The sequence below is a fragment of the Sturnira hondurensis genome, unplaced genomic scaffold, assembly GCF_014824575.4.
Source record: "Sturnira hondurensis isolate 20B ecotype Veracruz unplaced genomic scaffold, ASM1482457v3 Scaffold0000780, whole genome shotgun sequence".
Classification (NCBI taxonomy): Eukaryota; Metazoa; Chordata; class Mammalia; order Chiroptera; family Phyllostomidae; genus Sturnira; species Sturnira hondurensis.
In genome coordinates this window covers 21,144,726-21,168,313 of record NW_028073411.1, presented here as the reverse complement: position 1 = coordinate 21,168,313, position 23,588 = coordinate 21,144,726, and the positions used below count along the sequence as shown (strand labels likewise).

General features: G+C 57.0%; 1 protein-coding gene across 5 annotated transcripts in view; it reads right to left on the bottom strand.

Annotated features, from left to right (window-relative positions):
* The window catches only part of BRD1 (bromodomain containing 1), a 42,823-nt gene extending 19,607 nt beyond the window's left edge, over positions 1-23,216 (bottom strand). For 2 of the 5 annotated variants that reach the window (XM_037049283.1, XM_037049286.1), the window contains exons 1-3: positions 22,907-23,213; positions 18,365-19,745; positions 4,863-5,019 (exon numbers count right to left, since the gene is read on the bottom strand). In XM_037049283.1, the coding sequence (XP_036905178.1) occupies positions 4,863-5,019; positions 18,365-19,731 (1,524 nt within the window). In that variant the 5' untranslated portion in view covers positions 19,732-19,745; positions 22,907-23,213. Of the gene's footprint in view, positions 1-4,862; positions 5,020-18,364; positions 19,746-22,109; positions 22,301-22,906 lie in introns of those variants that run through there. The other 3 variants (XM_037049291.1, XM_037049267.1, XM_037049276.1) reach the window with 3 other exon arrangements.
* Positions 23,217-23,588: the final 372 nt, after the last annotated feature.

Sequence of the window (23,588 nt, the reverse complement as noted above, 5' to 3'; positions counted from 1 at the left end):
CTGTCCAACCACAGCTCCCAGGTCAGACCCAGCACCCGCAGCAAAGAACACTGCTGGGACAACCCCTCGGCTCCTCCCCAAACCACGCTCCACTAAGACGCTCCCACCTGTCACCGTTGCGGGTTGTGACCACAATAGCCCAGGACATCCCGATCCCACCCCAATAGTATGTGCGTGTCTCCCCGCACCACGGGAGGGTTCGGCCTCAGACGGCTTTCCTCCTCACCCCTGGAACACACACAACCCACGGCTCAGCCAGCCGTCCGTCCCCAGCCTCTAGGACACACACTCTGCGAACACACCTTCCACCGCCGGAAGGCTCCAGCCCGTCCCATGCAGATGGGCTGACACAGGAAGCCCCGCCCTCGGGGTCCAGCCACCATACCCCAAGTCTGAACCCCTGCAGAGGGAAGAGAGAGCTCTGCCTGGAGAGTGGATCCTGCTTTCCACAGACAGCCACAGTCGGGGACACCCAGGGGCACAAGAGGGGGGAAGACCAGGCCTGGGTGCTCCAGCCCTGGGACCAGGGTGCATAGGCCAGGGGACCACAAAAGGGGGTCTCAGCACCCACCAACCAAACAACTAAGCTAACAATGTTCTTTAAAACCCTCAGGCATCACGTTGGCTGGGTACCTTACTTGGTTAGAGTGTTGTCCCGATACACCAAGGTTGCAGGTTCAATCCCTGGTCAGGACACAAATAAGAATCAACTAACGAATGCAAGAATAAGTGAATAAATCAATTATTTTTCTTTAAAAGAAAAATCAATAAATTAAAAAAAACCCTCCGGCATCAAACAGGAGTCCACAGTAACATTGGCTGTACAAACAAGGCCAGTAAGTACATAAAGAGGTGGATTTAGAGACCAAATTGCCCAAGAGCATCTAAAAGCCACGAAGCAGCCAGATGCAGGTGGAGCCCACACGCCCGCGTGCCAACAGCCCGAGGTGGAAGAAGACCAAGGTGCACATGGCAGCCTCACTTGCCCACAAGGCCCAAGTTTTCTGATCCTGCTGTTTAGTGGTCTTTACATCCCAGGTAAAACCACTGCTGGAAGCCCTGGCTGATGTAGCTCAATGGATTGAGCGCGGGCCTGCGAACCAAAGGATCGCAGTTCAATTCCCAGTCAGAGCACATGCCTGGGTTGCAGGCCAGTTCCCAGCAGGGGACGCACGAAAGGCAACCGCACATTGACAATTTCTCTCCCTCTCTCCTTCCCCCTTCCCCTCTAAACATAAATAAAAGCTTAAAAAAAAAAAACCACTCCTGGAAGATGGTAAAGTGGGACAGAAATAGTCATTTCTCGTACCCAAGCTATGTAAAGAGAATTTTAGAAGATCATGTTTGAAATCGAGCCAACTTCCACTCCACAAACGAGAAGGACACCCACCACCAGGGAGAGGGCTGGACCCCACCATGAGGGCGGTCTGATCATAACCCTGGTGCTGGCAGGAAGGGCGGGTGAGCGCTCAGCATGTCCACCCTAGTCCCAGGCCACTACACGGTGAGAGACCCCACGTGGCCGTGGGGTCCAAGCCCCTCGAGTGGGTTCACAGAGCACTGGCTCCTGCCACAGAGCCTGATGCCAGAGCCCCCAGGAGGGGGGTGGCCAGACGAGGCCTCGGGGGGCTCCAAACTGACCCCAGGACAGTGCCACCCCGTGGCACCACGACTTGCGATGCAGGGGCCCCAGCTGCCCTGCAACCTGCGCTGCCTCATCTGCCTGCAGGCCCCCTAGTCCTGTCTGTCTGTTCATCAGTCCATCCATCCGTCCATCCCTCCCTCCGAAAAGTCAGGCACAGGAGAAAAAGGCTGTACCTATCTTCTTCCTGGGCCTGGCTCAGGGTGGGCCCCCAGACCCACGGACAAATGAGTTAAACTCTAACCTCAGGGGTTCTTAAGTTTAAAAAAAAACATTAAAATCACACCCAGCTGATCCCCCCTCAAGAAGTCAACCGTAACTTACAGGATGAAGTGGTTGGATGCAGCCCCTCCACCCTCGCCCCCACCCTCCCACAAAGAGCTGCCTGGACCTAAGCAGCGGCCTCCACAGGCTGCGTGAATGCTCTGCAGCCATGAAGTGGTGCCGCCAAGCCTGGCGGGCGATGGGCACCAACCAGGTCAGGTAGCACGGACTCCAACCTAGGCCTTTTCTCCCCATCCTTCTGCCAAAGGGCCAAGGTTCCCATTCTGTCTCCCTGCCGTTGCGAATCCACCCCGCGTGGCACAAGACAAAATCTAAGATAACCGATTTCACAGCAACACCTCAACTACCACCCCCCCGAGACAGACAGAGCCTTGTGTCCCACAGCCTCCACTAGTCCCAGCCCCACCACCCCCACGTCCCCACCCCCAGCCCCACCACCCCCACAGAACACACAAGCACCGCATGCTCCCTGCCCTGCCCAGGCCTGCACCACGTGGCTCCCCTGTGGCTCAACAGAAGACAGGAGTGCCGTGGGTCCACATCCTCTACTGTCCCATCTCTCTGCATCGTCCCACCTCCCACTCCCTGCAACGCCTCCCCGTCACCACGCCCGTCCATCCCACTGCAGAGCCCCAGAGCCCTCCTCTCTCCCTGGAGGCCTGTGGGCCTGCTCCCAGCCTCCCGCTCCACCTTCCCATGGCACATGCCGACAATACAGCGTCGCCAGCCGGCAGTCCCCGGGGCACAAGTCCCAGCACAGCCCCGACGGGAGCACGCACCCTACTCCTAAGGTGCAGGGATGGACACACGGCACGTCAGCCGAGCAGGTGGCACCAACGAAGATAAGGTCCCAAGCCCAACAGCAAGGCTGAGAGTGGACTCTGGAGGTCCGCATCGGACCCAGAGTGCAGGAGACACGTGCGCGCGCAGCTTCGGGGGCCCACAGGCACAGTGACAACAAGGGGCGCACCGGAAGCAACCAGCAAGCCTGACACCAGACGGAGCAGGCAGCTGACCCTCAGCAGGCCGGCAGCACATCAGGATGCCTGGAGCTGGCCCCACCTACGCATGTCGGAGGCAGCCAAGGCCGTGGGCTAAGGGGCCTTCAGTGTGCTGGCTCTGAACCCAGTGTCCCCGTCCGGCAGTCCCTGCAGCTCCAACACAAGCAGGCAATCCAGTCTGCAGAAGCCTGATGCCGCCGCACACTCTGTTCCTGGCCACTGCCTGAGACCACGTGTGCGTGCAAATTTCATGGGACACAACCCAGCTGGCACCGCGGGCACCAGCACACCCGCACCCAGCCCTGGACCCCTGAAGGAGACGGCCTCATCAGCACACACTCCGCAGGGCAGCAGGCTCCAAGAAACACACCCTCAAGCCTGGAGACAGAGAAGGATCAGGGCACATCCCATCTCACAGAGGCCCAGAATCATAACAGTTTCTCTTGGGTTTTCAAAAAGTATTTAAAAAAAACATTAAAATCCAAATTTTAAAAAACATAGAATATCTGTTCTGTCACCACAGAGTTAGAAAAAGTTAAGATAAAGGACTCCCTGAGACTGACGTCAGCGTCCAGGCCAGGGGCGAGGAGGTGGCGAGGGACATGCTCAGCCCAGGACTCACCGTGACTAAGGAGGGATGGTACCAGGAGGAAAAGCGACATCGCAAGATGTAACAGAAGGAAAAGATGTTGCTTTGCTGAAAAACCAAAAACATCCACCCAGGCCTCTCTCCTGGGGCAGGCACTGTGCAGGGTGGTGACCCTGGGCAGGGACAGAGGTGCCCGCTTGGCGGCACCAACCTGAAACCCGAGCAGCCCACCAGGAGGACTGCACAGCAGAAGGAGCAGCACAAGTGGCCAGCAAGAGCACGAGACACCCCCGTCAGAGCACCCCCACACCAGCCAGCTGCAGGACCCAGAGCCCTGTCCCTGCCCCCAGAGAGCAACGCGCCCTGCTGTGTCCAACAGCATCCCCTTGGCCCTGCTCAGCTCCCCGGCAAACCAGCAGCCGGGAGGGCCTCAGAGGACATTCCGCTGCGTGCCCACGAGGGCAGAGACACGGCCGCGAGGGCGCTCGGACCAGACTCCACTCTCGGCCGAGTCCTCCCAGCCTCTCCGCCTGAGGAGATGGTGCGCGGAGCGAGCAGACAGCACTGGGCCCCAGCCGGGGGCCGTGAGCAGATTTTCGTTTCCGAGTGCTCGCAGAGCCATTTCTGACTTCCTGACCGCATCCCCAGAACTGCTTTATAGCATCAGGCGTGTCCACAAACCCAAATCAGGTATAAAGTACGAGAACATGCTTGGCTGTCCTCGTTTCATTTCCACGGAGCGCGGCACGCGTCTGCGTGTCGTCCTCGCACAGGGGTCGTGCTCACCTCTGTCCTGTTCCACTTCCAGCGCGTGTGCCACCAGAGGGGCACTAACTCTGCTCTTTCACAAAGCAAAAGCCCCTCCCTCTCACTCATCTGGGCTCCCAGGCTCCGGCCCCCCACCCTCCCCACTGCAGTCAATGCTAAACCAGCCTGCAGGGAAAGGCCCTTAAAATAAACCACTCCCTACACCACATTTCCACACCTCTGCTGCTCTCCCTCCCAGGACCTGGCCCCACACCGCCAGCACCGTCACAGCTCCCCCTTCCCTGGACATCCACAAACGCGCAGAGCTGGGGAAGGAGGCAGCAGCCAAAGGCAGGGACGTCGGGTCTCACAGACAGATGACAGTCACCTGCAAACCCACCGCTTGGCAGCCCGTGACGCAGGTGAGTCCCCACTGGCTTCCAGGACCAGACCGGACTAGGCCCGGCAGGCGAGCAGCCCAGAGCCCGAGGGGCTGGCAGCATGGCGGCCTGGAGCAGGAGCTGCGCCCGGAGCAGGACACCTGCTCAGAGTGTCAGGAAGACAAAAGAGACACCGAGGGGTGTGCGAGGGCACGTACCTGCTGCGTGCTCCTTTGGGACTGCAGGCTGGACTGAAGTCGCCTCAGCAGGGGAGCGCCATTCCTAGACAGCCTTTTGAGTAGCCAGTAGCTGTGGGCTCTCTCAACAAACTGCTTCTTCCGCTGAATGGACACCTGATTCGCAATCCTATTTAATCTAAAACACGGAAAAACTCAGAGTTTAGCTTTAGAGCAGTACAATCACACGTTTTCATCATGGAGACTGGAAATGACAGTGTTACTTTTAATAAACCACACATGTTGCTCCCTCACCCATGGCACATATATGCCACCTCTTGCTGTCCCTGGTTCTGCTGAAGCAAAGTCCACCACCTCCTACTATCTGCAGATGTCATCCACTTTCAATTCACGCGTGCCTATCAGTTTAATCACCCAAGAAGCAAACGCGCTACAACCAGAGCTCCGAGCATGCTTAGCTCCTTCCATGGGACGTGACCCCACGCACACAGGCTGGGAGCAGCGCCTGGAGAGGGAGGCTCTGCCACTGCAGCACAGCAGGGACGCTCCTCAGCACGGCAGAGAACAGCCAGCTCTCCTCAGACAGCGGTCGCACTCAGTCACCTCAGAGAAGACATGGGACACGCTAGAGGAAGCAGCAGCAACCAAGGCAGGGCTGGACACAAAGGCGCTATCCTCACTGCAGTAACACTGGGCATCATCCCCTAGTCTCCTGAGAGACCTCATCCTTTTGGAGACTATAAAACACAGAGGCTTGTAAAAAGCGGGGGACAGGGGTGAGATGACCATTTGGTGACCTCTCGATGACCAGAAAGCTCCTCTTTCCCCAGCCACCACCACCCCCTGCTCAGACAAAGCCACTCCTCGGTTTGCTTGACGGGAACACTGAAAGACAATGTAAGTCCAATCTAAACTGAGACAGAGCAGAAACACAAAACCCAACAAGACATCCTTCACTGTGCACCACAAAGTGTCAGAACAGGACACCAGTGAATTTAAGACTAAACTTTGTAAAGAATCTGAATTGGAAGTTTTACCAAACCACCAAAGAACAAAACTGTGAGCACCGCCAGCTTGACCACGTCCAGACCATGATGGCCTTTCAAAGCGCACCCGAACCGTGGTGCCTCTGGGGCAAGCTCTGAAGGGCACGTCGCCCCCCAGCCCTCCTGCACCTCAGCCCACACAAAGACCCAGAACCACCTCCTGAGGCAGAGCACTGCTCCAGTCCTGTTGAGGGGCCCGACCTTGGGCACTCTGCAGATGTGGCCATTGAATCAAGAGCCTTCACAGGCAGATGCAGACCCAAGGTCAAGTGAATCCAGGACCTGCCCTTGACCGAGGGGCCGCAGGCCTGCACACAGAAGAACACGAAGCCACAAGGCCTCAGCAGCGGGCCTGGGGGTGTAGGCTCTGTCTACAGCCCCCACATTAGTCCTGGGCACCATGCCGGGGCATCTGGAGTGGGTCTCTTTTCACCCTTTTTGACTGAGGCATCACGCAGGTGCGGCACCGCACACAGGTCTCAGCACATCCAGTTCCGGGATCTCTGCACAGGCAGACGGGCCTTCCAACATACACACGGCTACTCCCACGGCCCAATGAAGCCATGCAGACAGAAGTATTTTTTAACAATTTCCATGCCCAAAGAAATGCCACTTGGCAACATGCTTACAAAGATTCCGTCTCCTGAAACAAGCCGCTGTCTCCTCCAGGGTCAGGGTTTCTAAGCCGTCAACAGTCAGTCTGCAGGCCCATGGGACAAGGCTTCCGTAACACCAGGAGTCAAGCTGTCCTGCACACCTGCTGGACACTGAGGCCACCTCGCCAACAGCACAGCCGTGAAGGAGCAGGCAGGGGCTGAGCCCGAGGCAGTGCCACCCAGACACCTGCCACGTGCCCCCTAGGACACGGAGCAGCCTCAGAGAGCAGGTGTGCCACACTGAACACACCCACCACGTCTTGCACACTCTGGCTGCAGCCCAGCCACCACACAATGTGGAGGGCAAGGAAATGTGCGGAACCAAGGTACAGGGAGCAAGACAGGTGGGGACCCAGCCCCTCCATAAACTCCACTGGGAAAGAGACTGAGAGAGACCTTCAGGGGAGAGACTTCAAGGACTCGAAGTGCTGAAGGCACAGTGACACCTGTGCTCAAACAGGGGCAGGAAGTCCCGCACTGATGAGCACAGTGGGAAAGGGTCACAAAGAAGCTGCAGGAGGGCCAAGTCCTGTCTTCTCAGGTGGGTGGTGGCAACAAGTGTGTCTGTCCTACAGCAACTCACTGAGCTTTGAGTCTGTTCTTCTCCACTCTTTGTACTCTACTCTAACTTTTTTTTTAAAAAGATTTTACTTATCTTTAGAGAGGAAGGGAAGGAGAGAGGGAGAGAAATATCAATGTATGGTTGCCTCTCGTGCACCCCCTGCCAGGAACTACATCCCCTGCTGGGAACTGGCCTGAAACCCAGGCGTGTGCCCTGACTGGGAATCGAACCGCGATCGTGTGGCTCACAGGCCCGCGCTCAATCCACTGAGCTACACCAGCCAGGTCTCTACTCTAACTTTTTGAAAAATACAGTATTTAGCCCTGGCTGGTGTAGCTCAGTGGCTTGAGCACGGGCCTTCGAACCAGAGGATCGCGGATCGATTCCCAGTCAAGGCACATGCCTGGGCTGCAGGCCAGTTCCCAGCAGGGGACTCACGAAAGACAACCACACACTGATTTAAATTGGTGTTTCTCTCCCTCTCTCCTTCCCTTCCCATCTAATAAATAAAATCTTTTTAAAAAAGTACAGTATTTGGCCAAGGGCACATTGAAAGGACCAGAAGTTTCCAACCATGTGTCATAAACAAAGCACGTGGGCACAAGTGACAGGTGTGGTACACAGCACTGAAAGGCCCCTGGATACCCATCAGGAGGAGGCCATGGCTGGCTCCAGCCAGGGATGCCCACCCTCAGCTTCCAGAGAAACAGAAGCTCAGCTGATAAAACGCTGATCTGCGACTCTGGTGTACAACTTGGAAGGAAATTTTAAAACCGCCACAACAAAACTGCTTTTCTGAAACCTTTCGTATGGGACCGCTGTTTCCAGCACTCACGTGGGCAGCAACGAAAACCAAGGATAGGAGAGCAAAGCGAGACCCCGTCTCCTTGGCACGGGAAGAACGTCGGACATGGAAGCCTCACTCGTCTTCCCACGCCTGTCTCGTGAAGTGGCGCTCCCCGCTGAAGGTCACCAGCAATTACGGGTCCTCAAGTCGTCCATTTGCTTTGCTCGAGTGTGTGCGAACAATCGCAACCTGACCAGGGAGAAACCTCGACACTCACAGTTCAGTGAGAGAAACAGGATTAGAGCAGAGACAGCAGGGGCAACAGCAGGCCCTGCAGGGGGGGCGGGGCACCCAGAACTCATTGTCGGAAGTGATGTGCCTTTCAACTTGTGCGCACTTGCCACAGTCCGGCCCCGATACCCTTCAACTACAGGTGTTTGGGGGGGGGGGGGGGGAAAAATATTGGAGCCCTGGCTGGTGTGGCTCAGTGGATTGAGCTCGGGCCTGCGAACCACACAATCGCGGTTCGATTCCCAGTCAGGGCACATGCCTGGGTTGCAGGCCAGTTCCCGGTTCCCAGTTCCCGGCAGGGGACGGATGAGAGGCAACCATACATTGATGTTTCTCTCTCTCTCCTTCCCTTCCCCTCTAGAATAAATAAAATCTTAAAAGAAGAAAAATATTGGATTTCACCCCACCCCCAGAAAAAAAGGAAAATAAAAAGATGACTTTTTAATAAAAGGTTTATCATTATACGTGTAAGTCCAACCTGGTACCACTGACTGGAAGGAGAGGATGCACCCATCCCCCAGAAGGCAAGTTCACCAAACCAAGGCGGGGAAGTTCAAGGGCAAACTCAATTGCAAACGTGAACACAAACCTGAGACAAGATGCCCCCATCAAATCCACTCGAGTATAAGAACCTGGCCTGAGGGGGGCCTGTGCCAGTAAGGCAAAGATTAGGGGTTCTGGAAGTAGAACCCATAAATCAACAGGCAAGAAGGCAGAATGCGACCGTCTCAAAAAACGTGGGAAAGTCAGGGGTCCCAGTGACCTGCCACACCGGAAGGTGCTGGCAGAGGCTCCACCTCGAGACCCGGGTGAGTCGCCGGGTCCTCAGCACACTGGCACCCGCCACCCCCACCCCAGGAGAGCAGCAGGAACTGTTCCCACAGACCCCCGCAGCTTCAGGACCAGGGCGAGCAGCTTCGTGAAAGGAGAAGCATGTAGGACATCACGGAACCGCAGTGCTGGAGGCCTGAACGGTGCGGGTCTGAATGGTGAAACGATGAACAACACTTAGACCAAGACGCAACACCGTGAACTATAAATCACCTCCAAACTGGTACGCAGATTCCTCAGAATTTCCAAATTCCCAAGAGTTTGTCAAGAACCCTAACAGGATGAATCCAAAAGTTACATGAAGGAAGCACAGGTCACAAGGACCACCACGGTCTGCAGAGCGGGCCCCACGGGCAGGGAAAGCAGACCACTGACCCAGGGAAAGTGGCAGAGGCTGGAGACGGGGCTCTGGGAAAAGAGACATGACTCAGTACATGACGGGCAAGGTCATCCACACGGAAAAGGGACCCTCGTCCCCAGGTGACGACAGACTCGACTGTGAGGACATTGACCACATGGCCCAGAAGCGCTGCAGCGAGGCCAAACGGCCGGGACCAGCCAACAGGCCAGGGGTTGGGGGAAGCCGGTCAATGCTGCGGCCAGAGGATGGCCGGGAGACGGGAAGGAGGGCCATTCAAAAGCTCCTAGAAGAAAACCTTGAGGTCCTCAGGAAAATAGAGAATTATTTTAAAAGACAAGACAACATGGACCATAACATATACTAAACGTGCAACGATAAACAGCAACCCACAGTCAAGTGCCAGGACTGAGGCAAGGCTTCCCCCTCTCATCCCCCAGACCAGCCTGAGCTGGGCCGAGGTGAACCAAGGTCATCTGAGAGAGCCTTCAGCATATCACACCAACCTCAAAGCAATTTCTAAAGGAGGTGGACCTTTCCAAAGAGCAAGCTAATTTTTTAAAAAACATGGTATTCCTGGCTGGCATAGCTCAGTGGATTGAGCGCAGGCCTGCGAACCAGAGTAATGCAGTTCGATTCCCAGTCAGGGCACATGGCCCGGGTTGCAGGCCAGTTCCCAGCGGGGGACTCATGAGAGGCAACCATATATTGATACTTCTCTCCTTCTCTCCTTTCCTTCCCCTCTAAAGATAAATAAATAAAATCTTCAAAAAAAAACCATGGTATTTACCATTTTAAATTTTTATAGGAATTTTAATAGCATAAACCATGATCATTTGTGACAATATTCAAGAGGTCCTAGTGAGCAGCAAGGTGGGCCATGTTCAGTCAGGTGACGTCCGCCTCCCTGAAGGACAAGCATCGGGGACCTCGGACCCAGAGGATGAGGCCTGGGTCCAAGGGACAGGTCAGGGCTGAGAGCAACAGAAGCCAACGGATGGCGGGGACATAAGTCACACCCAACTTTCAGCTGCAGGACTAGGGCTGCAGGGGAAAAACTCAGGGCGGAGGAGCTGGGCGGCCTGAGAGCACACCCACTTCAGAAGACACACGAAGACAGAGGCCCTCCAGTTCATCGAGACACGGAGAGACTGCGGCTGCTGAGGACTGCCCCTGCGCCCTGCACCAACGTGTTCCGGTACGAAGAGGGACTGGGAGCCCCTCAGGTGCTCACCGGGCACCAACCAGCAAGGGCGCCAGACGGTCACGGGCGGCGACTGCTGAAGCTAGGTCAGAGGACAGTCATACAGACTTCCCAGCTGGAGCAGACAGTCAAAGGCCTTAGAAATGAGAAGATGAGCCCGGGGAAGAGACATGCGACGAACACAACCCGATACCCCTGAGGCCAGGAACCCACAAAACGCCACTCCAGGAAAGCCAACCCTAGCAGCACGGAGGGTCCCAACACCACCTGCCCGTCACCAGGCCCACCGCCACATGGGGGACATGCACAGTGGGACAGCACTGCGACCAACGTCCACGCGCACACCCGGACCAGACCGAGTGTGCACCAGGTCAGAGGGAGGGAAAGCAGGCTCAGACGGACCTGCCCCAACTTCCTGTGAGTGGTTGGGGGCGGGGGGCTACTGGAAATGGGGTGTCTCAGAAGTGACTTGAAGTGTTCGTTTCATATTCACTCTTCTCAATAAATTCTGACACTTGATAAATGAATGTTACTCTAACTTTCTTTGTTTTTAAGCTTTTTATCTAATGATCATGAAAACAGGAAAAACGTCACTGAGAACATCACATCCACCTAAAGCACGGAAGAGCGCTCTCCACACCACCCTGGGGCACGCCAAAGTCACACGCATGGCGCGAAGCCGGGGTGAGGGGGCGCCCACCCGCTCCAACACCCTGAAGTGAGGCTCTGGAATGGGCACCAACAGCTGAGGTCAGACAGAGGTCAGGGCGGCACCAGTGCGACCCAACCCTGGAGCAGGGTGTCCAGCCTATGGCCCACTGGCTGCATGCAGACCAGGATGGCTGTGAACGCGGCCCCACACAAAACCACGAATTTACTTAAAACATTATGAGGTTTTTGCTGTGATTACGTGTCACAATGTATTTAACGTGTGGCCCAGAGACACTCAAAGGCTGGACACCCCTGCCAGACCCATAGAGCCTGGAGTCCGCCTCTGGAAGTGGGCCCACCCCAACCACCCTCGGCTCAGGTCGGGACAGCCCACGCCCTCCCCAGGGCTCCAGGTGCACGGTCACCAGTCACAGAGCCCCAGGATCATTGGGGGGCCTATGTCCACCCCCCCAGCCAGCCATCACCATCACCCAGTCACACCGAGGGGACTGCCTGCAGCGGGCATCTCCCATCGGCTCCCTAACCAAGAGCCGAGGTTCTTGGGTCAGGAACAGCCAGCTCTGCCCAGTTTTACGAGAAACCCCACCAGATGCTCCCCTCCCTGGTACAGCCCTGACTCTGCCTGTGTGCGCACCTCCACAGTCCTGCTGAGGTGGGCCTCTCTGAAAACGAGCACCCCCAACCCACCATGTCAGGAGAAGGGACACTGGAGCGGGGGACGAGGTGCACACCTGCTTCCGGCCCTCATGGGAAGAGGACCGGGGGAAGAACAGACATGACGTCTGGTGCTGGGGGAGGGGGGCCGCATGGCCTCCCAGAGTCTCCCAGACCCTGGATCAAATGACAGAAGAGACCAAAGCAGGAATCGTAGGAGATGCTGGTGACACCTCCACCACTGAGAAGCAGGGGCCCCACCGTGTCCAGACAGGGGAGTGCATGGTGCTCCTGTGGCACTGAGCACACGGCCACCAGCAGCCAAGCCCGACACCTGACGAACCGCAGCAGGGCCGTCTCCATGCACAACGGGCGTCCCCCCAGAGCAGCTGTGCAGACGTCCAGGACAAAGAAGTGGGACAGACAGGGCCTGACTGCAGGCACATGGGCACCTTGGTCACTCAGGACCAAGGATGACACTGAAACCCTCGCTGAGCCTGCCTTGGAGGCCGGCTTCTCTTAGGAGACTAGCCCACCAAGTGGACTCAGGGAGTCACCCATAGAGGGTGCCTGCTATGTGCACAGGGCATGTGGGACACGTAGCAAGAGGTGACTGATTTTTGGTGAAGAGAATTTTAGTGTTATTTTTGCAGTATTTTATAAACTTGAGGATTTTCCAAACGGAAGTTGAAACAAGGATGAAACCTCTGACCCAATTCCAATCTCTATGCGTGTCCACGAGGGGGGCAGTCCCACTGTTGACCACTCTTGGACATTGACCCAAAGTGTGCGTTCAAACAATTTGGTGTTTTCCAAACAATGTTTCCCACGTGTCAGCCCAGGCGATACCCAGGCTGGAGTGGTGGTGAGACTGTGTGGTAATTACCCTCCGCCAGTATTAAGGGAGACTTCAAATAAATTGTCTCCTTCTCTGCCAAAATCAGCGAATACAACAAACATCATCAGAAATGGCAAAAACCTACTATGCTGGTGAGTTCTTCCCATACACTGAGGGCCTGCTGTGTGTGCAGGGGACACTTGGGGAGGGCACCAGGCCCGGCAGGGTGGCGAGCACAGCAGACGTGCTGAGTGTGGGCACCACCAGGGCAGTCCCAGCAGAGGCAGTCACCAGCAAGAACCCCAGGAAGAAGGGGCTGGGTGGCTGGGCCCAAGGAGCACAACGCACAGCACCACACCTGGAACACTCACTCGAGTTCAGTGCAGATAAGCGTCTCCCAGAAAGCCAAGTGCATCTGAAGCAGGACGGTGAGACGCGCAGCCTTCGCAAACCCAGATTTCTTTCCCAGTGCTATTTTATTTTCACTCACTTTGGCTCTTTGATCCAAACAAACCTGCTCACCAGATGTCCCATACCCCGCCTCACTGGAAGATACCCTTTTGGGCTGAACCAGGACAGACTCACCGTGAGACACCAAGTCCCCCCAGCCCCAATTTACTTGATTGCTTTCCCAATCAAGGACAGCAGCCCTGGCCAAGTAGCTCAGGCGGTTAGAGCATCACCCCAACATGCCAAGGTGGCAGATTCAATCCCCCAACAGGGCACATACAAGGATCAACCAATGAATGCAGAGATAAGTGGGAACAACAAATTGACGTTTCTCTCTCTCTCTCTAAAAGTCAATAAATACATTTAAATTTTTTTAAATATAAAGTAAAACCAAGGAAAGCAGTGAGTCATAGGAGGCTGAGAAGCACATCCTTTAAGACAGCACTCAGGACAACGCTCATGGGGACGTCTTCCCGCCTACACGAAAGCTCGGGCGTGGCAGGCTCTCCTCAGTGACCGGGGGACAGCGGCCTGGCAGCAGTGGAAACACTGACACTGCGTGTCCATGACCTGCGCGACTCACTTTCCAGTGTGGCGTCGGGAGTTTCTTTCCGGAGTGGCCACTACACAGGACCTCCCGCCGGGGCCCGGGGCGGGATGCCCCCAGCCCCATGGGCGCCCCCGGCAGCACACACAGGGCCCTGCCACCGTGGAGCATCCAGAGAAGGGCTTCCACCTGGGAAGGCCGAGCCAGCTCGTCTCTCCAACCCCTAGCAGTCGCAGCACAACAAAGGTGGTAGGAAACTCGACAGGGCAGGGGCACCGGCCGGCAGCGCCCTCGAGGAAACACAGTTGGTGACCAGACCCTCCATCCTCACCACAGACTCAACAACGGCTGCTCTCGTGACATCTGCACTAATTTAGTGATGTCCATGTAAATGACCCAAGTGGCCGAGGGGACCAAGTCGGGAGTCCAGAACACACAGCACGTGAGCCTCTGGGTTCACAAAGCCATTCTCCTCCACAGATAAACGGCTGTCCCCAAAGAGGGAAGTTAGGGGGAACGGGTCCCCCTAAGGGGACCCATTATGCCAAAGGAACCAGGTGGCTCCGATTGAGGAGTCCTTCCCCTGACGTGCCCCTTCCCCACGAAACAGCATCAAACGGATGTGGAGCCAGAGAAACACGCAGTCCCAGCAGCAACTGGGTGAGGACAGGCTGCACTTCCGGCAGAAGGGGCTGGGACAGCACCCGCGGAAACGTGATTTTTCCTGCAGAAAGGCGAAAGAGTGGAGGAAAGAAATTCTCCCCTCCTCAGATCTGACTTTGCATATCTTCCTCAACTTTAAATAAGTGGTTTCTGTGTTGGAAAAAATTATTTTATTTTATTTATATTTATACTTATATATAATTTTTGTAAAGATTTATTTTTTTTGGAGGCAAAGAGAAGGAGAAACAGAGGGAGGAAAACATCAGTGTGCTAGATATAACATCAGTTAGTTGCCTTTCATGCACCCCCAAGCCAGGACCTGGCCCGCACCCCAGGCATGTGCCCTGACCAGGAATTGAACCAGTGAGCTTTTGGTTCATGGCCAGCACTCACACCAGCCAGGGCACAATTTTTATTTTAATGAATGCAGATAAAGGAAGGCAAACAGGCACAGACAGAAACCACACAAGAGACTGGGACAACTACTCAGGACAAACTCAGAAAACCGGGGCACTTCTGACCACACTGAAGGCCGGGACCCTCACAGGCAGAAGTACCAGTAAAGCCGAATGTCCACCAGACTCGGGCCACCCAACCCGCCAAGCACGTTAGCAGCGCTGCTCCCTCCTGGCCAGAGCCCTCCAGTCGAACGCCACCAACCCAAGTTCTCGAACGGTAGGCAAAGCCTCACAATACCCTCATCCTTATTACAGAGTCTCTTACTTCAAGAAGTAAAAAGTAATCTTTGTGACTTAAAAATGCTAAATATTCCTGGCTGGCGTAGCTCAGGGGATTGAGCTCGGGCCTGCGAACCAAAGGATCGCGGTTCGATTCCCAGTCAGGGCACATGCCTGGGTTGCAGGCCAGGTCCCAGCAAGGGACGCAGGAGAGGCAACCATACATTGATATTTCTCTCCCTCTCTCCTTCCCTTCCCCTCTAAAGATGAGTAAATTAAAAATTTTTTTAAAAAGCTAAATATTTAAAAAATTTAATACCTCCTCCTCATCCTCTCACTTCCTCCTCCTCCTCCTCAGTCTATAGAATAGACTATAGCCCTGGCTGATGTGATTCAGTGTATTGACAGTCAGCCTGCAAACTGACGGGTCACCAGTTCGATTCCCAGTCAGGGCACATGCCTGGGTTGCAGGCCCAGGTCCCCAGCAGGGGGCGTGTGAGAGGCAACCCAGTCTATGTTTCTCTCTCACACATGGATGTTTCTCTCCATTTCTCCCTCCCCCACAAAAATAAATTAACATCTAAAAATATAAAACTTAAAAAAAAATAACCTAAAAGTCAGTTATTAATCTGTTATCCTTTTTACTTGAAAAATACTTAAACCGCTCAAATTACAAAAGCACTTCACGGTCCCTGACCGTCCTCCCCCAAACCCTCCTCCTCTCAGCCAACTCTCCTCTCTGCAGGAAGGAGACCCCTCCTCTTCCGAGAGCTCCAGAGCACCTGCTGAGTGGGTCCCGGCTCCCTTTCCCAGGACCTCTCCGGAGCTTGCTCAGAATGCTGCTCCAGCAGCCACTCTAGGCAGCCCTGTGCCAAAGGCTCCCCTCTGCACGCAGCACGCCCGGCTTCACCCCAGCCACACTCTACTGGGGACAACCGCATACACCCAAGGTTAATGCCTCAGGCCCCCAGCACCTGCCCTGAGAACCCAAGGGGTGACCCAACACCAGTTACTGAGGGCACAGGGCAGCTGGGAGAGCTTCCAAGGTGGTAAGTCGACCCAAACGCCAGGGTTTCCCCAGAGGATCCTGGCAACCCAGGGAGCAAAGCCAGCAGCCACAAACACTTGTCCAAGAACACCCTTTATCTCTACTCCAAACTGTGTAACAGTTTATTCCTAAATTAGGAAAAGAAAGACAGAACACGGGCAAGACTACGCCTTTAGAACAGTTCAGCCGCATCACCTACTTTGAAACGCTCGGGTCCAGGGCGCGAGTTCTGCTCCCACGCAGGCCTGGGCACCCTAGCTCCTCAAGTGCGAGCATTTCCAACTGCGAGTGTGCCCTGGTGCCCCAGGCCTGCAGCCCCAGCATGGCCCTCCTGGAGCGAGCGAGCACTCGGGCCAGGCTGGGGGCGGGGAGACAGTGGGCAGCACCTCAGACTTCGGGTCTCTCAGTTCGTTAGATCGAGTTTCTCGTTTTGTTTACTTTAATTTCAGTAAAGGTAAAATTCTTAGGGTTCTTAAACCCACACTCTTGATACAAACCTGTACTTTTGACTCAGAGGTAGAAATCCAAGTGAAACTATCTTTTAAGTCAGGCTGACTGGTTGGCACGAAACACCTTGGTTTTGACAGTGGTTTTCTCTGTGTGAGGGATTACGAGCACTTTCTGTTCCTACTTTGTCTGAGTTTACTGACTCTAGAATGAGCATGCACTACTCCACAAAAGAAAAAAGATTTCATTTCAGGGCCGGGGGTGGGGTGGCATGCTTCTAACTCTTAATACAAATTCAATGCCTGCTCCTCCAAGGACAAAACCAGCATTCTAAGTGGCAGGTGTCAGTACACTTTTACAACCTAACCAGTTAAAATCGCAACACATTAAAACCAAACTGGCCCTGGCTGGTGTGGCTCAGTGGATTGAGCGTGGGCCTGTGAAGCAAAGGGTCGCTGGTTCAATTCCCAGTCAGGGCACATGCCTGGGTTGCGGGCCAGGTCCCCAGTGGGGGACGCATGAGAGGCAGCCACACATTGTTGTTTCTCTCCCTCTCTTTCTCCTTCTCTCCCCCTCTCTAAAAATAAATTCATTATTTTTTTTAAAAAACTATCTTTTAATCATGTGTTGGAAGGCATGAATTATTTTACATGACAAGCGTACATGACAACAATACGAAAAACTAATATTCAGCATTTAACTTCTCAATAACGATAAAATCTTGGCAGTCTTGCATCCCCTTGCTCTTTAAGACAGACATAACTTTACTCACACGTGACTTTCAAACAACAAGACAATCGAGGCACACAGGTGTCCCAGCACCGCCTTTCCTCAGGCACAGACACCTGTGTGCATCCCGACTTCACCAGTTCAGAGCTCCTCCTCCCTAACCGAATGTTACAAGCCCCGTGCCCTGTTACACATGGGGTGTGTCACTCCATCGAAGCCCAAGGGGGTGCTGGGAGTGGGGATGTCTGCTCTCCCAGACTCCGGACGCTGGCTCTGGTGCAAAACTTGTCAGGTAACTTACCTCAGGCTCTGAACAAGGGCACTTTGAAAAGTAACAGAAAGGAAAACCCAGAACAAGTCTGCAACAAGAGGAGCAGGCGCAGAGGAGGAAACGAGTTCAGGCGCTGGAGCAGACACCGCTGGCTGAGGACCAGCCTACAGACCCGGCAGGAGCGCGGCCGGGCCTGCCCACCGCAGGGGCAGGCAGAGCCACACCCCACCCCCGTGGACCACTGTAGTTTAGAGAGCCCGACACTGACCAGGCAGTGTCCGCACCACAAAGGCGGTCAGGAGTCCAGAAAGACTATCCCACCCACAGGACGGTGGCCAGCCCCCGCCCGCACCCCCCCCATTCTCCGGTCAGCCCACTCTGATCTCTAACCCAGGGTGTTCTTACTCAGCCATGAGGCTTCACTTTCCAACAAGTGGCTTAAAAATCCCACACAGTCCCCAAATGTTGGTGCAAGAACACTTTATCGTGTCGAAGAAGGCAACCACACCTGGATACCACAGAGTGCCAGTCCGGTCACTGTGGGCAGCGTGGCCTCAGTCACCCTGATGGCATCTGGCTCACCCTGTGGGCGGAATGGGCATCAAGGAAACCCCACAGCCCTCCAGGTCTAACAGACTCGAGTCTCTGCAACATCCATGCTCCCCCAGAGTGGTGAATGAGTGAGGCCACATTTTAGGGGACCACGAGGATGCTCTAACACAGCCCTGTGCAGGCCCTCCCTGGCGTCCCCATTCTGGGCCCATCCTGGCCCCCACAGCGGCACATGCTTACCTCTGGGGGGGGATATACGGAGCACACACGGGTGGCAGGGCAGCGCAAGGCTCACTCAGTGTCTTCTTGGCCTTCTTCGCTCTCTTCCTGACCTTGGATGAGGACCTGACCGTTTTGATTGAGCTGTCCTTTCGACACACACCGTTTTTCATTTCCACGTCCCCATAAATGTTCAGAGGCCTCCGGATACAGCCCGGAGGCGTGTGTATGTCACAGTAAGCGGTCTTTCTGACGGAGAAGGTCGTGGCACCCCCCGTCAGTTCTTTCACAGGCTCCATTTTCATGTAGAGGCCCGCCTTCTGGGCGCAGGTCACGTGGAAGGCCGTGTAGCAGTTGGCCTTGTGGCACTGGATGCAGGCGCCCACGCCCTTCTGCTTGCAGAGGTAGCACGTCAGCTTCCACCGGGCGGGGGGGATGTTCCTCACACCATCGATGGGCTCGATGAACACCGTGTTGGCAAAGCCGACCTCCGGGATCCACAGGGCACACACCACGTGGCCCCAGCGGTCATCATCCGTCTTTTTGAAGGCACCTCCCTTGTTAGGGCACAGCACGCAGTCAGCGGGCCTGGCCCGGGACTGCAGGCAGTGCCGGCAGAGCCACTGGCCCTCGGGGATGTAGGGCACCCCGTAGCACTCCTGGTGCACGGCCAGGTTGCACATGTCGCAGAAGAGGATGACGTTGCTGTTCTGGCACTCACCGTCCATGCAGATGCAGCACACGGCGTCCTCGTCGATCAGGGACTGCTGCTCCCCCTGCTTCTGGTTCTCACAGTAGGACTCCTTCTCAAAGCGGTCCATCAGGAACTCAAACGCACTCTGCGACACGGCTGCCACGCAGTCGCCCTTCCGCTTCTCGTTGACGATCTCCAGCCAGGCGTAGTCCTCCTCGTCCATGTCATACTCGACCTCGCTGTCCAGCTCCGCGGCTGACTTCTCCACAAACTTGTAGTACGTGGGGGGCCTCCTGGGGGCGGATGGGGGGCTGTACTCCACAATCCGCACCTTGGGCTCCGGAAGGGCACTGGCCAAGGCTGGCGAGCCATGGGTGCTGGGAAGGGCTTCGTTCTTCTTTTTGACTCTGTTGTTTTTGTGTCGTTTAGTTCTTAGGCACACGGGGGGCCTCTCACTATTTTCTTTGTTGCTGTTACATTCACTCATTTCTTGAGCAGTGAGGTCATCTTCTAGTATGATCTCCAGGGGATCAAAAATACTGATCCTGTGCAAGCGCCCCTCAATCTCTATCTCCACCATCCTCTGAGCTTGGGCGTAGGTCAGGGTCTCGCGCGCTGGGGAGTGCTTAGTGCTGCACGGGGAGGAAGGGTGCCTCGCTGTAGCGCCTCGATGACATCGTCCTTTCCTCCTCATTTGGTACTGACTCCCTGAAACAGAGGCAGAGGTGAAGTTAACTCGAGAAAACCACCAGACACACTAGGGTAGAGCTCACTAACCCATTCACACTGAAGCAAAACTCCCAGCTCAGACACCTCTGAGGTTTCAAAATCATTTGTCCCAAGACTCATGATCACATTTCAACAGCCCGTCCCCACCAGGCCATACCTCACCATGGACTCCCAGAAAACCGGAAGGCAAGGAGTGGGCCTTGGGAGGTACGTGCAATGACAAGCCCCTCTAGTGCCCTGTGGCTCCCACCGCTCACCAGACACCTTTCTAGTCGAAGCCAACAGGTCACTGAGATGTCTGCAACATCCCTCAAGAGTGTCCCTGCCCAGGGAAGCCCAGGCACAGGGTCAGACCCCAGCAGGAATGGAGTTTCTGACCATGAGGCAAAGGTGCTCTGGCTCCCCTGCCGCTGCCCAGGGCTCCCCAGGACTCACTCTCTCCTCCCCTGCCGCTGCCCAGGGGAGCCACCCTGAAGCCCCAGTGCACCAGTCCCAGCGGCCCCCGTGCTGGGGACCAGAGGCCTCAGCTGTCTGACCACAGCCTGCCCTTCTCTGGGAACACATCCTCTGCATCCGTGCTGAGGCACAGGGCCACCAACAAAATCAAGAAGGGAGCCCCACACTGATGTAGGGGGACATTCTTCATGCCCAGGAATCCCCAGCCCAGCTTCTGCAGTGCCTTGGCAGTGACCACCGTGAAAACCCGAGGGCCAGTCAGCCTGCCCTTCCCCTCAGGGGCGCTCTCAGCACTGCTGGCTGGACCACAGTGCCAGGGGGCCTCCTCCTTCTCCAGCACACCCAGACACACAACACATGCCAGGTACAGCATCTCTGTTCTCGCTCCACAGTGAGGGCCACCCTTAAGAACCCCGTGCTGCCTGCAGAGGCCCCCCACAGGCCTGCCGGCAGTGGCTCAGGTACCTGGAATCTCGGCTAGAGGTTCATGGTTTGCTCTTCTCGGCCTCCACTGCCCACCCAACAAGACGTCTGTTACCCTAGGAACCGACAACAGAGACCTCTCGGACCTCTAAGGTTGTACCCCCGAACCCACTGTACTGATGGAAAACGACACTAAAGAGAGTGACTCACAAACGTCCCCCCCCCAACACTCACAGACATTCTGAGTGGGAGCCCAGGGCCACACACCTGTGTGAGCCTCACAGACACCCAGCTGGTCTTTAGGAGAAGTGTTCAAAGCCCAGGATTCACTTGGTAAATCCCCAAAAGAAATCACAGCAGTCCCAAAATACGCCTTTTTAAGATTAAGCACTTCAGAGTGCAGCTCTTTTTATCTTGTGTCAAATGGAAATCCAGGCTTCAACAGGAATGCCTTATAAAGGGAAGCATGGCATGCCCAGTGGTCAGCCATACCTCAACTCACCTGCACTCAGGGGGCTCCCTGTAAACCCAGGGACCAGCCCTTGATTCCTAGGGAACGAGCAGTCAACAAAGCCACCGCCCAGCTGGCTCTGGACCTGTAACCCTTTCTCAGGGGAGCTGAGTGTGTCCCCCAGGTGTCAAAGCCACAGCCTGCAGAGGGGACCCTAATGCACCCAGGGACAGGCTCCCATGTCATTACTGAGGCACGGCAAAAGTGACAGCTGGCTACTCCCCGCAGTGAAGACAAACCCATCATTTTCTCCTCCACAGTGAAGGACTGAGGGGCCCTAACTAAAACCAGCCCTCCAAACCCAGCCCCACGGGCGCTGACCGCCTTCTGCAAGAATGTCCCCCAGCACTCAACATCACAGCACCTCTCTCTCACTCGAAAATGCAGTTGTGACCGGGAAGAAAGGCGTTTGGCAGCGCTGCCCGGCACAGTGCCCTCACCTGGCCCTCATTTCCACACCCACAGGCTCTGCATTTGGCCCCCTTCGCTCCATCCACCCTTGCAGCTCTGCCGGGAGGAACTGCCAGGACAATCAGCAAGCCTGCTCACAAGTGGTTCTGCCAAAGGGATCCACAAACGCCTCGTGCATCCCAAGAGAGGAAGACCCCACGCTAACGACCAGCTCACAATGCCGGCTCAGTCCCTTCGCTGTCTGACTCTGCACAAGTCACTTAAGCTCTCCGAGCTGCTGCTCCCTGTGCCACAAAGGGTGACCCCGAGGAGCACACACCTCCAGGTGTGCAGACTGAGTGAACCCGAAGTGCTAAGCTCAGCCCCTGGCAAAGCAGGTGCAGGGCCGGGTGAGCAAACACCGCCCTAACCCTAAAACGCTGTTCCCGAGATGACCAGGCAGGGGTGAAGATGACCAGGCAGGGGTGAAGTCCGTGGAATGACAGGATCGGTCTGGATGGGGGGGGGGGGGTCCTGGGCGCTAGAAGCTGGTCAGAACTTACTGTGAGCTCACAGCAGCTGCACTTTCTGCAAACTGTGCCTCAATAAAGTTCCTTCTTCAAAAAAGGGCCCAGCAGAGCCGGGGCACAAGTCCATTTCACGGTGTTTACTGCCAGCGCCGCCCGGAAGCCGGAGGGACGCCTCCCTGCGCGGCCGAACGCCTGACCTTGCGTCCACCGACTCCCCGTCTCGTAGGAAGCCTTTAAGTCGGGCCTATGGACAGGCTCCTGACCGGCAAAACGTACGAATGTGTCTGTTACATAACGCGACCCGCGGGCGCGACGAGGGCTCCGGGCCGGGTACAGCCGGCTCTCGCGCGGGTCCTGCCCGGCTGAAGCCGCCCCTGCTCTGCCCGGAGCCCGAGGAGGCCCGCAGGGCGGGCGGGCCCGGAACGAGGCCGCAGGGCGGGCGGACCCGGAACCAGTCCGGCCCCGGCCGCCCAGCCTCGCGCCCCACGGCCCGGCCTGCCCCACGGCCCGGCCTCTCCCACACCCCGGCTCCCGCCGCCCCAGACCACCGGGCGCCCGCTCCACAGCCCGGTCTCCCAGCTTCCCCTACACCGCGGCCTGGAGCCCCACAGCCCAGACTCCCGCAGGCCGGGCACCCGCGAAACCCGGCCTCTCCGCGGCCCCGGCCCGCGGCCCCAGGCCGACCGCCCCAGCCTCCCTCGGCGCCCGCCCGCCGCCCGCGGACAATGCGCCGCCGCCGCCGCGGCCTCCAACATGGCGGCGGCCCGGCACCCGACGGCCCGAGAGACCTCAGCGGCGGCGGCGACCACCGCCCGCCCCCGACCACTCACCTTCGGGGCCGCGGGAGCCCGGCGGGCGGGCGGGTGGCGCGGGGGCCGGCGCGGCCGAGGCGGCGCTAATGGCGCCCGCGGCTCCTCCGCCAACGGCCGCGCAGGCCCGGCGCCGCCACTCTGGGCGCGGGCTCCTGTCGGAGGGCTCTTGTCGGCCAGCAGCGGCGCGACGGCGGCGGGGCCGGGGAGGCCCGGCGGGGCCCGGCCGGCGGCGCGATGTGGGAAGCGGGGCGCGGGGCGGGCTCCGGGCTCCTCAGACACCAGAACCGGCTCGCTCGCTCGCTCCGGAGCGAAGGAAACAATGCGGCGAGCGCTCCGCCCGGCGGCTGCGTGAGGAACGTGCCCCGCCCGCCGCCGTGACGCAGCCCGGGGGAGGGGCGCCAGGGGGCGGGGCCGGAGAACGCCGCGGGCGAGCGCCGGGGGCTGGCGGGACTGTGCCCCGGAGAAGACGGGGCGCCTGGCGGCCTGACGGGCAGGGGTCTGGGGGCGCAGGGGCTGAGGGGCCCCGGGCAGGGGAAGGAGCAGAGGGGACCTCGGGCGTGCTGGGCAGGGGAGTTGCCTGAGGGGACCCCAGCAGGGCGGAGACCTGAGAAGTGGGTGTGGGAGCGGGATCTTAAGCAGGGAAACGCTGGATGGCAGCCGCTGGGGAGGAAAGGAAACCCCCAACGAGGAAGGGGAGGGG